A 15,739-nucleotide genomic window follows, 5' to 3' on the forward strand; every position below is an offset into this window, starting at 1 on the left:
ATAAAAGCACGCGGAGTATACATACATGATGTTGTACTATACATCAATGTATTGATGGTTTTCATGTTTTCGCGCGTGATCCTTTTTCAGTTTTTGCGATTTAATTCTGGTTTAATATCTTATCAGAATTTATTTTTTAGATCAAGTTTTTAATTTTATTTTTGGTTATATAATACTTTTGCGCATAAAATAGGTTGATTCACGGTTTAAGAAAACGACATCTTAGTTCGGTAGAGTTATGTAATAGTTTCCAGAATATCTCTCCACGAGTCAGAGTTATGATGCTCGCATCGATTAGACAATTATTTGGCCAATTTCAATTAGGTTAAATTTTATTTCAACTTGAATCGACCGTTATGCAATGGTTGTAAAATTAATAATCAATTTCCACTAGTTGAGGAATCATCAGTAATAAGAAAGAAAAAAAATCCATTTTATTCGCCAATCTTGAAGGGTTACGAGGTACAAAAATAAATATTGTGTTAAACAAAAGATATATTGTACGTAAAAGTTATACAAAGTTTAAAAATTGAAGTATAGCTATAAAATGGATGCAGCGCGCCAAGTACTGATATAAAAAGGCTTACGTAACAATGCTATGTTATACAGTGCCGCATTATGCTCGTAGATCGTCTCGAGTACTAAAAATCAAACAGTGTGAGGCGTGTGTAGTATAAGTCGTCATCGAAATCCGCACGCGCCGTAAAATTCGTCGTAAAATCGCGTTGATAAATCGAAAGTTCGAGAAGGGGCCACACGATGGGCGTTTACGTTAAGTATAAGGCAGATTATATCGTTCGTTAATTTTACACAAAAAAAACTTGTCCTGCGTCGCGGAATAAAACACGGAACGAGCTCAGCGACAAACGCAGAATCGACGATTTATCGGACGAGGGTCTATAGTCTTGAGCAGTTGAACTGGTGCATAGAGCATGAGGGCGATCGATTGACCGAAGCACCGCATATCGTACCACGCGAATGATTTTCACGGGCGAAAGGCCAAGAAAACAAGAAGCATGTGTACTGCACGCGCCTCGCGGTCTTTCGGGCGGCCGCGTATATACATAACGTAGTGCAGTGCAGCGTGGTGCACACTGCAGACGGGAAAGTCAAATATGGCAAGTCCATTGACCGTGGCCAGCGATTTTCTCTCTCTCTCTGTCGGAGGCAGCACATCACGAGGTTTACGTCGCAGAAAGGAGAGAAGAGAAATACCGCCGAGTCATCGTTACTCGCGAATCCCCCCCACCGCCGCTACAAGAGGTTGTACTGCATTTTATACCTTTCTCGCGCGCGCGTATCATGCGCTTCGTTCGCAAAAAGTTTCATCATCCTCTCGTGCATCCCCTCGCTGTGTGCGGTATATATACGCGTATATACACATTGACGCGTCACGAAATTTGCCGACAGACTCGTTTTTCGAGCGCGATTTTAATTAACTGGCAGGCGGACAAAAAACGACGAGTTTCTGTTTACAAATTCGGGGGAAGGGACCAGTGCACATGCAGCTAAGCGACGCGCATATACATAGCTGCATGTTGCACACGCCTACACGCTCGAAAGGATCTCATACGCGGCCGGATCGTAATTATGCGATCGTACGATGAGCCACTTTTGATAAGCTCGGCTCGCGACGCCGAAAGATAGCGATCTCAGGCATCGAGTATTTTCTAGCTAACACACGCGGAAGCGACAAATTTTACCTATTTTATATAGTTATATATCAAGTACGCGCGAAACGAATACGTAGCTTGACCAAGTCGCACGACTGCGACGTACTATACGTTACGTAACACGATTCCACGCCACCCATCGCGTTCATACATACATCATATATAGCCGGGCGTAAAGCACAAAGAACTTACTTGAATATCGCGTATTTGCACGATCGATTTGTCAAAAGTGTAACGCGATCGGCTTTCGTCCGTAATAAGGGAGAGAGCCGCGCAAAATTTTCCGATCATTTATCGATCGATTATTATTATTATTATTATTATTATTCTCTCTTTTTTATACGACTCTTTTTTCTCTTTAAATTTAAAAAAACATCAACGACTCGAGATAATAATGCCTTGGCGAGCGGATGCTAGGCGCGTGACGACTTTCTGGAAAGTTCTGCCTCGGCTGCTGTATAGTATAGAGTACAGTAGTACAAAGAGAAGCACACGGCACACGAGAAAAGAACTCGGGGAGAGAAGCGGATCTCGTGCGGCAGCGACACGCTTCCAGAAGAACACTTAATTATATACAGATTCGATATATCTATAGACTTAGCTAATAATTTGTTTACTTATACATTCTGTCGATCTGCGCCACGGCAGCAAAAATAGCGTTATCGATTTTTCTTCGACTGCAGCAGCAAGCATGCTACATGCCATGCACGCGGATCGCCGCGATCGTTTTTTTTTCCGAGAAAACAATTTAATAACGATCCGCGCCGCGCCGAGTATTTTAATTATAAAAAGTGAGTCATTTTTGCAGTATATAACAAAATTGTGTTACGTAAAAAGAGCTATATGCTCTTTTTTTGCTTAGAAAGATCATGTGAACTTGTTCGAACTGGAGAACGACCGATGGACGATGTGGAGTCGCATAGATGTATATATATATATATATATGCACATTATATATCTATATAGTTCTGGGTTTTTACGTAACAGTTAGCGGCAGGGATTTCGTCAGCCTCAAAATTTTGACAGTAAAATTCGTGAAATTGAAATTAAATAAGTTTTTTGATGTACTCACCCTCCTGAAAAGACTTATGTCTCGTTGACTTTAATATGCGCCGAGAAAGAAGATGCTTGTCTTCTTACGATGCAGCTGCTATCTTGCCTGTTGCTTGTCCGTGTATAACTGTGCTGTACTTCGTTCCAGAAGATTCAGCACTGAAAATATGAATTTTCAGTTGGCTTCGAGCTTTTTAAATGGGTATAAATGATCACTTGCGAAGGTAGAATGTTTTACCTATATATAACGAACCGGTGTGTCTCTAGCCACGAGTGTGTCTAAAATATATATTCGTGCTATGCGGAGCTCGTCAAAAAGTCACTGCGTAGAAGCGCGTCTGTTCAGCTCGAAAGGAGAATTCGTTCTGTCGCGAGAGATCGTGCAGCGGCGTGTATAGTGTAGCACAGCGGCGGCGACCGGTGGGAGTGTTAAACGTGTGTACAGTATATGTGCGTAGACGAAACGCTGCATATAGCACAGCCTGCACAGCTAGCATATACTGCGCCGCCACTTTGTGTTACTATTATGCGCCACAAGCAACCGCCGCCAGTCCGATTTACGTCAGTCGTTTTTTGCGAACAGACCTCGGCGCCCTCGAACCAATGCCGGATCGGACGACGTCACCGTCGACCAATGATAGCCGTCCAGACACGTTGGAGCCAGACCAATTCTGTGTGTATATATTCGCCGTCATCGTTCGTTTGCAGGTCTCGACTTGTTCGAAAGCAATCGCGTATTTGTACAATGAACAATTTTATGGAGTGCGTATGATATTTCTCTCATTTTTCTCTCACATTTTCAGTGTCGTTCTCCGAAAAAAAGGAGCTTCGAACAAGATAAACAATGCCGACTTAATTATAGCCTCATATTGATATAATTTGCACTCGAGTCGTGCACGATATCGTCGTAAACGCGCTGCAATTTAGATAAAATCAGACGTACGTCGCGTTTGTTGTTTTTTCTCAATGATACAAGCGTTTATCGATCTTGTAGAAAGGCACTGCACTTCGCGAAGGTTCCACGACGGATGCGCTTGCGCGACTTCTCGTCAGCGACGCGGCGCGCACCACACTATACTCGTGTCGAGTCATGTCGGACGATTAAATGTTTTTGAATCGTTTTAGAGCCGCTGATAAACCTAATTTCTGGAAAAATATCGAGATCGAGCTTTAATCTCTAATAAACAAGCTTCGCTGGGTCTCGACCAATCGCGACGTCGTCGTTTGTCGCGCTTGGAAAGTTTAGTATCCGGGATCGTGGAGCTTAAAAGCCTTGACTGCGCGCGCGTGTGGAGGCATACGCAGCAGCTGTTAATATCGCAGAGTTTGCGTTTACCAACGAATGAAAGAAATGATTTCTCGTTATGCGACTGTCGGTTAAGTATGGCAACTTAAAAAGTGCGGATTATATCTTTATCTGAAAGTAAACATCGTATTCAAGTCTATTGTCATAATTTTTATTAAAAACAAGCGATCGAAGCACTTTACAAAATTTCTCGTACAATTTTATGTAAACTCACAGTTTTTTTCTGTATTAAATATATTTGATTTCTAAATTCAAACATTTTACGATCGTTCGCTCGCACGATCGACGACAATAATAAGATGTTAAGGGCGCAGTGAAATCGTCGATACATCCAAACGAACGTTTCGCATTATAAATTGGTTTTTCTCTACTTTGCTTCGATCCAATAAGTAACATTAATTATTATACAAAATATAGTTACATATTTATAAAATAACAATATATATCTATGGAAAATAAAAAATCGCTTAAGTCTAGCTTACTTCACTAAAATAAATGTAATTACATCCAGCACACACATTTTTACGTTCGCACCGTTAATTCATGAATAAAAAAGTCAATTAAACTGGGAAGACTTGAATGAAAAATTAGAGAAACTTACAATGAAATAATGTGTTAAGAACGAATCGTTTCATTCGATCATATAATATATACGAAACATACATGTACAATTATGACTGACAAATATATTTATAAAACTTCTTGTATAATTAAAATAAAATAAACAACCGATGCTATGCATTGACATGTTTGCAATAATATATATAAAAGCATCATCCTAGTTCATTCACTCATTGAATAAATTACAAAACATGTATTATGAAGTTCACAAATCGACGGAATATTTCCTAAATTTCTAAATTTTATTACTATAATAATGCACGATCCAGACACACATGTTTTTTTTCACGTTCTCAACAACAATCACACTTGGTACATATGTATAATATTTTAAGCAATATATTGATCATTTCTAATTTTAAAATATTAATATAATATATAAGTCGTCCAGTCAGAGTATTAATTATTTTCGTGACTAGCGAATCGCGAGGAAAACAGCCCAAAGCCACGATTGGAGGGGTTCGTCTGTACTTCTCCGTTTTAATTAATTTTCACTATACTTTTTTACTACATTTACATTTTTGAACAATTAATTGCCTGCTCATATCGATCGTAGCTTTAGGATACTTTTTCTCAAGCGATTCGCTCCAAAATATTATGCTTGATTTTAAATGTTCACTTTTCAACTCTCTTGGCTCCCGCTTTTTGCCAGACACAAGTCATTACAATAAACTGAAACAATGTCTACAATAATTACATCTTTGAGTTTTCTGTTCACAGTTTTTCTAAATAAAAAAAAACAAAAACAAAAAACGAATCATTCACTTGGCCGACGTCTGATAAATAAGTGCGTTGATCTTGGGGGCGTTACAATGGAATTTTCGTCACGTTCTATTGAGATATTGGCCACATTATTCCGCAAAATCACTGACCTTCGCTATCGCTGTCGCTCTTATCTATAAATTAGCACAAATTTGAAAAACATTAACTTTTTAATACCAGAAAATTATCGTTGAGTCAGAGCGATATAATTAGCAAATGTAAAGCTTGAGCAATTATGCGTAATGCAGGCATGTATATAAAGGTAAATATTTATAAAGAAATAATCAAGAAATGATCGTGCGAAAAAATCGATAGATAATAATAATGATGGCTTATGATGATGATGATGTTGATGATGATGATGAATGAAAATATTATGATAATGTATGGCATAATGGCATACAAAATAAGTTCATATATTGTAATGAAGGAGATTGTATAGTCTTGTGCTTTGATAATGCAAATGTGTTTCTTTTTTTTCTTTTTAAATTTGCTACGAACCTTTCTTTCCGGGATACGCGTGGCGTTTCAGCCTGTCGTACAGATCATCTTTCGTACCGTAAATGCTCGCGTTCGATCGTGCGAGGCTATTCATTTTGCCGCCATTGTGTAAACTCTCTGCGTGCAACGTGAACAAAGAATAATCATTTTTACAATAGGCACTTTTTGTTCATATTTATAAAAAATTAGAGATATAATAGTAATCAACATATACAATTCATTTTGTTTCTTTTTCTGTCTATAAGCAAGTGAATAATTATGTAGCAGCACACTCGTGATAACGTTTATTATAATTAATGATATAATAACGTTGGCTTTTATTTATATGCATAATTGCGGTGGATACGTGCAAACGTTGTGGATACAATTTTTACAGTTCAATTATTTGCTCTTGTGTGTGCATTTTTGTTAAGGCATACTATGCTTATTTTGGCTCGCGTTATTTTCAATTTTTTTTTTAAGAATTGCATACGTGTGCTTAAAATATGATGGCGTCTGATCGCTCAGATTCGGCCTTACCTTTCATGTAAGTCTCATTGTAAAAGTTGGGCATTTCCCAACCGTCCTCCTCGTCGTCGTAGTAGTGCGCGTAGGTGCTGTGATGCGAGGGCGCGATCGACTCGGCGTATGGCGTCGGCGCGCCGTAATAGAAGTTCACTTGCGAGCCGTTCTGATCCGTCGCCGGTGATAACATTTTCTTTGGTTCCTTCCTCTTGGACGCTCTGTTGGCAAAAAAAAATTACGAAAAAAATTAATCGAGGCGTCTTATCTATGAAGGGTGGAGAAAAGAAATGATGCAATATCCATACCTGACGCAAATCATCCAGATGAGAAGACCGATGATGATGAACAGAGCGACACAGGCGGCAATGCCACCGGTGACGTAGAAGAACGAGGACTTTTCGGTGCAGTGCTTGCCGGTGAAGCTGCCGCTACACCTGCAAGCGGGCGTACCTCGAGCGTCTTTGTGGCAGACGCCCTCGTTGTCGCAGAAGTTGTCGCAGACATCCTGGCACGTGTAGCCGGTTCCGTTGTAGCCGGGCTTGCACTGACACCTGAAGTCGCTCGTCTCGGGCAGTACGAGACAGTAGGCGTTCGGGTCGCAGTGCATCTCTTTACCCTTGACCTCGCAAGGATTCGTGCACTCGTCTTTGCTCGTCTGTGGAGGCGTAACAATTAATTAGTTTGCAATTCAATAATTACTCCTTTTCGATCTAGTATGAAGGTTCAAAGTGTTACTCACAGCCGCGGGTCCTTTGGTACTGCTGTTCAGCGGGCAAGGTATGCAAGATGTCTGTTGAGCCTCCGGTTGGTAAGTACCCTTCTTACACTCTATACACTCGTTGAGGGTTCCGTTGAGGTAGGTTCCAGCCTCGCAAACGGGCAAAGAACACTCATCAACGGTAGCGGAGCCAAGGTTGGGCGTCGTCCTGCCCAGAGGACAGGCTTGGCAGGCCGCTTGGACTCCCTGAGTTCTGTAAGTTCCTCGCGGGCAGGGTCCGCACTTGCCTTCCACGGCGAGCTGCTGTCCCGAGCCGCACTCGTCGCGGCACTCCTCGCGCGACACAGCCTCGGCCGTGCGGGTCGTCTTGCCGAGACCGCAGAGCATGCACGAGAAGCTACCCTCCTCAGGCTGGTAGAAGCCGTGTCCGCAGCTTCTGCAAGCGGCCGAGCCCTCGTCGTAGTATTTGCCGGCTGGACAGCTCTCCTTGCAATCTTCGATGCTGCGAGCACCGACGCCGATCGTCACGGACGGTCGGCCCGAGATCGCGGGGCACTGGTTGCACTTGAGCTGGCCGGACTTGTTCTGATAGGTGCCGACCGGGCACGACTCACATTTCTGAGTGGCTTTGTTGTAGTAGCTACCGATGGCACATGGCACTGTCACGAGAAAAGAATTATGAGTTGAATTTTTCTTATGGAGATATTGAAAAGATATGTTTAATGTTTAAAATAAGAAAAATAATTACCACAATCGGGAGCCATTACAACTTGTCCGATCGGGCAAGCGTAATCGGATTCCAAGACTAGAGAGGCTGGATCAGCAACAGTGTTCGGTAGAATTTCACGCACATCGAATTTATCTTCCTCCAAAATGAGTTTCTCCAATAGAGTTTGAATGGTCTGTCTTTCGTTCGTGTTTGAGTTCAAAATTGGATCACTGAAGAAATAATTTTATGTTAGTTTTCAAAATTATGGTACCACTCAACAAACATTCATTATACTGATTATTATTTATGTACAGACACATATAATTATTAATCTGTTTGACATATATTAATAAAATACTCGTAATTTATTATTTTGATATTATTCAACAATGGGGTAGTCACTGGAGTACGTTTATATGTATTTTGTAATGAACCATTTGTCTTTTCCTGGTGTTCATTTAAAAATTTATCCTACGTTGCGTACGAATTAATGGCGCAAACTAAACTAAATTAATAGTTATATTAAGTTTTTTTTAATACAACTACTACATCAAAAAGCTCTAAGACTTATAGCTCTAAAAAGAGTTTAATCCTAGAGAACCCAATTCTATGTATGTAATATGTAAAGTAAACTTATATTATATTACTTATAAATCAATAAGCACATGCACCGATCCAACGACTATAAATACTGATTTGTTAAAAAAGTAATAAAATATTTTGTAAATATATTTCAGAATGATTATTTTGTTTTTCATCTAAACTAATACTTATGTCTTTGTAATATTCAAAGGGATTTTAAAACTAATAAATGTAGCCCCTTGTAGGATAATTAACCCTTATTAGTGACGGTTAGACAAAAGTGATTTGTGTTACAAATCATGTTTACTAATGTCTGTTCGCGAAAACTCAGTCTTACTTTATAGCTGGGAATGAGATTTCCACTTCGTAGGTATCACTGCCTTGGCGGGCTTGTCTCATTCTAGTGAGTAATAAAATATTTTCAGTTTTAAACACTGTATATTTTATTGATTTAAAATATCTACGACCTTTCTTTACTTTTATTTTTGGTAAGATTTCAAAATGAGATATTTTTTTTAATATTATTAATATGGTAAAAATGTACTCACGCTTCGGTCAAAATTTCTACGCTGACTTCGTATGTTCCGGCGTCATCTTCAGTAGCCTGTCGCCTTGAACGCGTGCGATGATCGCACTGAACGTTAATTTTCAGATCTCTACAATCCCGTGTTCCTGTGGGTGGTAATCATTTATGAATAATTGCGCATATTGATTGACGAATTGAGAATCCATGAATTATATTTACCTTCGAATAGATTGGAGCAGAAGTTCCATTCTTTATTGAGCGAGTTCACGGCATCTTCGACCTGTCGTTTCAGTACCGACTGACCAGCTTCGTTACAAAGTACCGAAGTTGGGAAGTTCATCTTGATCTTAAAGACTCGTTGAGCTGGCGAAGCGCTAGTACAGGCTGGATAAATCAGCGGTAAGGCTGGATCGTTGGTTGGACGCCAGAAACCTTCGGCACCGCAAGTATAGAATTTCGGCACCTCCTCGGCGAATCTCAAGCCAGCGTTGCACTTGATCTCGCAGACCTTGAACTGACCACCCGAGCCCCAATCTTTGCATTGCTGAGTTCCACCAACAGGGTCAGCTAACTCTGGACAGAATTCACGGAGAACGTAGACTTTGAAGTTGCAGCTAGCAGCATTGCCAGCTTGATCGTAGGCAACGTAGCTGATGTCGTAAGTGCCCCAGAGTAGAGCCTGTCCGGATCGGTGTCCGCTCTTTTCCTGCACCTTGACGACTCCAACATTGTCGCTGAATTTGGGCTCGTCCCAGTTGACGATCGACGAGCCGTTCTTGGCAATGACCCAGAGATCGCCCGAGCAATGCTCGACTCTCGGTGGGATTTTATCGGATTCCAGTTGCTGGCATTTGTTGCCACCGTAACCCGGGGGACAGACGCGCTGTCCACAGTGCGACGGTGCGATACGTTCGACTCCACCGATCACCTCGTCGTAACCGGACCAAGTGAGAACCAAACCGGAGTACAGAACCGGTTCGGTGCGGCAGTCGCGAACTTGCTTCTGAATTTCGTTGGTGACGTGCAGAGCGCGCTCCCAAATCTGTACCTTGGTGAGGTGTCCTTGGAAGCCGACCTCGGTGTAACTCTTGCTGCCGTCGCTCTGAGGTCTGCCGAGCACCGTCCAGGCGTACGACGGTATCGTTCTGCCGCTTCCGTAGCCCTCGGTTTTACTGGCGATGAGACCCTCGGTGATCAGAGTCAACTCGCCGCCGTTTTCTCCGTTCCAGATGACGGCGATATGGTGCCATTGTCCGTCGTTGATCGTGGCGTACTCTCTGAACGGAAGATACACGTCTTGGAGATCGTGGAAGAGCGAGACTTGAACTCCGTTGCTGTGAGCCTGAATCATGGGTCTACGATTCGTGGGTACGTGAGGAGAGCTGACGGCGTACATGGTGAAGAAGATGCCGGCCTCGTCGCGTTGGGTGAATTGCACCCACATGGCGACGGTCAAGCTCTTCTTGGCTCCGGTGAAGAAGGGAATGACCTGCATGGCGCTGCTGCGCGTTGGATCGCTGAAGTAAAAGTCGTAATCGACCGATATGGATTTGCGACAGTCGTCGCCGGTAAGATTGAACGGACACTGACAGAAGAACTTGCCAGTCAGATCGATGCAGGTAGCCGATGGTGGGCACGAGTTCTCCTTGCAATCGATGATGTCCTCCTCGCAAGTCTTACCAGTGTAACCGTGAGGACAGACACAAGTAAAGCCAACGCCGTTGTCGATGCAAGTGGCGCCGTTTTTGCAGGCTCCAGCTTGACAGGCGTCGTACTCGTATTGACAGCCAATTCCTGTGTAGTCGTCGGGGCAGGAGCAATTGAGGCCGGAACCAAAGTCTTGGCAGCGACCGCTATGCATGCAGGGATTGCCGATGCAACGCTCCGGCGCGGTTTCGCATCTCTTTCCGTCGGTTCCAGAGGGACAGACGCAGAAGAAATCTTGGAAGAGATCGACGCAAGCGGCGTCGTTTTGGCATGGTTTGTTTTGGCAGGTACCGACGTCGACTTCGCAACGAGTTCCGGTCCAGCCATCTTTGCACATACATTTGAAGCCACCGACCTCGTCTCTGCAGGTTGCACCATTGAGACAAGGGTTGGACATGCAGTCGTCGATGTTGGCGTCACAGGTGGCACCGGTGAAACCTTCGCGACATTGGCACACGAACTGGTTGTCGAGATCGACGCAACGTTCCGTTCCAACGGGGCTGCAAGGATCGCTGAGACACTCGTCGATTTCCGCCTCGCACTGAAGTCCAACGAAGCCAGGTCGACACTTGCAAGTGAATCCTTCGAGCTGATCGATGCAGGTAGCGCCGTTGACGCAAGGATTCGAGGAGCAGTCGTCGATGGTGTGCTGACATTGTTTGCCGGTGTAACCAGGCTCGCAAGAGCACGAGTAGTCGTTGATGAGATCGGTGCACTGTCCGTTGTTGCGGCAAGGCCGGTTGGCGCACTCGTTGATGTTGATCTCGCAAGCCTGACCTGTCCAGCCGGGACTACAGATACATTCGTGACTGAATAATTTGTCGATGCAGATGCCGTTCAGGCAAGGGTTTCCAGAGCACAAGTCGATCTTTTCGTGGCAACGTTTACCAGTGAATCCTGGTGGACAATCGCAAGTGAAGTCATTGATCAAGTCGGTACAGTTAGCACCCAAGTGACAAGGCTTCTCGGCGCAATCGTTCGTGTTGATTTCGCAGCTCTGACCCTCCCAGCCAGGTGGGCAATCGCATTTGTAACGGCCTTGTTGAAGGGCAATGCAGCTAGCTCCGTTTTGGCAAGGATTGCCATTGGTGGTGCAAGGATTGATAGTAATGTCGCAATCGACTCCGGTGTATCCGGATCGGCAGAGGCAGGTGTAGTTGTTGAAACCTGGCTCGTCTTTGCACATGGCTCTTTCGGGACATGTGTCGTTTCTGCAATCGGATTTTTCCTCTTGGCAATTGATACCGGAGTATCCAGTAGCACATTGGCATCTGTATCCTTGCGGCAAATCGATGCAAGTGGCGCCGTTGTAGCATGGTTGCGAGGCACACTCGTCGATGTCGATCTCGCAGCGTCTTCCGGAGAATCCAGCTGGACAGAAGCATTGAGGTCCGTGGCCCATCGGCACGCAGAGACCTCCGTGCTGACACACGTTGTCGGTACACTGTACGAGTTTGCACTCCTCGCGACCGACTGCGCCGGGTTTGTCGGTGTACATCTGGGTCGGACACTCGATGCAGGTCGTGGCACCGTGTTGAGGTTGGAAGAAGTCCTTGGGGCACTGAGCGCAAGGAGCGAGTCCGGTGTCCGAATACATGCCAGGGGTACATTTGGCTTGACATCTGTCTTTGCCAGGAGCTGCCGGTTGGTAGGTGAAGGTGCCAGTCGGGCAAGTTTGACAGTCTTTGAATCCACCGATCGGAGGCTCGCCGGTGTAGCTGTTACGAGGACACTCGAGGCAAGGAACGAGACCAGTCGGCGAGTAAGTACCGTATCCACATACAGGGACGCAGTCGTCGATGCTCTTTGAGCCTTCTTCCTTGGTGTAAGTTCCGAAAGGACAACGCAAGCATGAACCTTGACGATCGCTGTTTTGGTAGTATCCCTTGGAGCAAGGAGTACATTTTTGCTGTTTTTCGCCAGCGAACGTTCCTGCTGGACAGTACAAGCATCTAGGAACATCGGCGGTATCCATATTGAGTACTTCTCCGATGCTGCACGTGAATCCACGAGAGATCGAAGACTTGAGGGCACGCAAAGGTGGACATTGATTTCCAATGGCTGATACATTGAGCAAAGGTTCGATGACGGCGCTTGCGTATGGGACAGATAGATCGAAGATCAAACTGAGAGTCGATCCGCAAAGATCGTACAGTTGAGGTTGACGTATTGCCGGGATAATTGCCAGTATGAAGTCCATCTTCAAGACATTTTCTTCGAGAAGAGATGGAATAGATCGTACGAAAGATACGTTCATGTGTACATTGACAGCGGAACAACGCTGAGTCAAAACTTGGTTAAGATTGTAATAGTACTGAGCCAAAAGATCTTGATATTGGGGCAAGCATTGACGAGAAACTGCTCCATTGGCGCGATAAGTTACCGAAGAAATGACGTGATAATCGGCTTGTTGGGTATTTTCCGAAACGCAGTCCGGTACAAGGGAGGCTGGTTTCCAATGGGTCTTCACATCGCAGGAGTAGGTCTTGACAGGCGCACCATCGGTGAATCTATAGCCAGATTTACAGGTGGCGATACACTGCAAGCCCTTGTCGTTCGACAGACACTTGAGACCACCGTTCGCGGGTGGTTTCAATTCCCAATCGACGCAGCGCGTCGCTTGCACGGATACCTGGAAGTTGCACGTAGCTTTGTTTCCGCTCGAATCGGTAGCGACAACAGTTACGTTCTCGAAACCACCGATCGGAATGACAGCGCGCTCGGGCATGAACGCGATGTGCACCGGGCCCGAGGCATCGGTCGTGTTTATTCTGCGTCTCGTCTCGTTGAAATTGACGTTGTAGCTGTCCAATTTATCGACGAGCTCGATGACGTAACTCTGCGGGCAGCTCAGTTTCGGCGGAGTCACATCTGGCACGGTGATGTTGATTTCGCAAATGGCAACGTTTCCGTCGTAATCGTAAGCGATATATTTGACAACGGTGTCTTCAAAAACTTTGATCGGCGTCTTGAAGCTCTGTGGTTTGATTTCCAATCGAGCGATGCTTCCACTGTTATCGATAGCAGTGGGTTCGGTGAAATTGACCGGTAAGAGTCCACCGTCAGGGCCCTTCTGAACCATGATCGGCTGTTGTGGACAATTTTGGAATATCGGTGGTTCGTTATCGACACATGGCGAGAATCCGTAGTCGTATCCGAGCAATGGTTCGACTTCTGGCTCGTCGCATCCCATCAATTCGAATTTCAAACAAGCATTGTCCATGTAACTGACGATTCCAAGAATTACGAATCTAGCTTGAACGTATTTCGGTAAAGTGATCATCGCAAGTTCTCCGTAATTTCCAGGATCGCGCATGGTGAGGTTGAAATTAGGGAAGTAAACGACGTAGTTTTCATTTTCAGATTGTTTGTAGAAGAATCGAATCTCGGTTGGTCTTCCAACAATATCGTTGGTTACGACACCTTTGACTAAAATAGCCTTGATTCGATAAACGCGGCCCATGTCTACGCTCACGTAAGTGAATGCCTCTTGTTTACCGCACCATCCAGTGACGGAGTTAAGTCTTACATTTCTAGCTTCGTAGTTTGGTCTTTCCGAGGTCGCGTTGATCGCGGAGTCTGGAATCTTTCCGGAAGCCAAACCTAGAGGTTTGACAACTTTGCATTCAGGCTCTCGAAGACACACGATCGGTCTTGGATTGATCAAAATGTAACCAGGTCGAGAACAACCGAACTGAACCTCGGAACTTTGCTCGTAGCTTCTGGCGATTTGATAACCATCTGGGGGTCTGCCAGGATCTTCGCAAACTGGACCCTCGCAACGAAGATTACCAAAGTCCCAGACACCGTTGGCTTGGCATCGGACTACGTTGTCGTGGCGGCTGGTCTGTCCAGCAAGTTTGAACGTGTCTTGGCAACCAAAGAAGAATGACGATTGGTATTTCGTGTCCTGATATTGGCCGTATTCGGCACCTGGAGTTGGCAATGGTTTTCCACAGTCGGCTCTTGGGCAAGACGGTTGAGCTCCCGAGAGCCAATAGTCCGGATAACCTGGTTTGGGATCGTACACGCACTGACGGAATCCAGCGGTAACGCTGTGGCGCAGGGAGCGTCCGTTGTTGTTACATTTCAGCGTTACGTTTTGTTGGAATGGAACGAGAACGCTGGTTTCGTCGCTTCTTACAACGGCGAGACCTTCATTCTTGTCGTCTGGAAGAGACACGCATTTGGCGAATTGACATTCGGGTGTCGTGCCGTTCCATATGCCAGAAGAAGTACACAGAAGCGACGAGGCGCCAGCGAGAACGTAACCAAAGTCGCATTGGAATTTGATCAGATCGCCAAAGTGGAACTGAGATTGAGTAGATAAAATTTTTCCGTTTTCGGGAGCCGGCAACGTGGGACACATGACAGGGACGCAGGTCTTGTTTCTCTGATACAGATCACCGTCGCGTTCTCCGTTCTCGGATCTAGCGATGGGGAATCCAGCAGTGCCGTTGCCTTTGTAGAGCTCGTAGCCGGTGTTACAGGAGCATGTAAAACCGCCCGGATTGTTGATGCATTTCTGATGGCAACCACCGTTGTTGGTGGCGCACTCGTTGATGTCGGTACACTCGAGTCGAGTGCAGCCCATGATTTCGAGCTTCATGCAGGGAGCTCCGATGTAATCTTGAATGCGGAAGCGAATGAAGCGCGTCTCGATCGGCACCGGCAAATTCAACACGGAGAGAGTGGCCTCGAGGATACGGAACTCTACGGGTGTACCGTCGGGATTCGTGTAATCTCTGAAAACATCGGTCAAATCGTCGGTGTATTGAATTCGTACAGCCGTCGTAAAGGCGATGTTTCCATCGGCGCGAGCGACAACTTGAGTTCTGAAGCCTCTGATTATGGTGGGAGCCTTCATGTCGATCATGGCCCAGTTCGCGCCAGGCTCGACGCTATTACCGCACCATCCATCACCGCTGTTCAATCGGATACCCTGTAATTACAAATTCATTCGTTATATATATATATATATTTAAAAAAAGACGAAAGAAATATACAAAGTTTTTAGATTTTTTCAATGTAAATACTACTATTGGGAGCAAGCAGATAAACAACAATATTAATGATA

At 44.7% G+C, this 15,739-nt stretch overlaps 1 protein-coding gene across 1 annotated transcript in view; it reads right to left on the bottom strand.

Moving 5' to 3' along the window:
* LOC106650841 (sushi, von Willebrand factor type A, EGF and pentraxin domain-containing protein 1) overlaps positions 1 to 15,739 on the bottom strand; it is a 37,298-nt gene that overhangs the window by 593 nt on the left and 20,966 nt on the right. The window contains exons 12-21 of the mRNA XM_014369068.2: positions 9,175 to 15,604; positions 8,978 to 9,101; positions 8,767 to 8,829; positions 7,887 to 8,077; positions 7,160 to 7,797; positions 6,726 to 7,075; positions 6,436 to 6,638; positions 5,917 to 6,033; positions 2,965 to 5,549; positions 2,746 to 2,885 (exon numbers count right to left, since the gene is read on the bottom strand). Of these exons, the coding sequence (XP_014224554.1) occupies positions 5,518 to 5,549; positions 5,917 to 6,033; positions 6,436 to 6,638; positions 6,726 to 7,075; positions 7,160 to 7,797; positions 7,887 to 8,077; positions 8,767 to 8,829; positions 8,978 to 9,101; positions 9,175 to 15,604 (8,148 nt within the window). The 3' untranslated portion in view covers positions 2,746 to 2,885; positions 2,965 to 5,517. The remainder of the gene's footprint in view (positions 1 to 2,745; positions 2,886 to 2,964; positions 5,550 to 5,916; positions 6,034 to 6,435; positions 6,639 to 6,725; positions 7,076 to 7,159; positions 7,798 to 7,886; positions 8,078 to 8,766; positions 8,830 to 8,977; positions 9,102 to 9,174; positions 15,605 to 15,739) is intronic.

This window comes from Trichogramma pretiosum, unplaced genomic scaffold (genome assembly GCF_000599845.2).
Source record: "Trichogramma pretiosum strain Unisexual culture from Peru unplaced genomic scaffold, Tpre_2.0 scaffold19, whole genome shotgun sequence".
Classification (NCBI taxonomy): domain Eukaryota; kingdom Metazoa; phylum Arthropoda; class Insecta; order Hymenoptera; family Trichogrammatidae; genus Trichogramma; species Trichogramma pretiosum.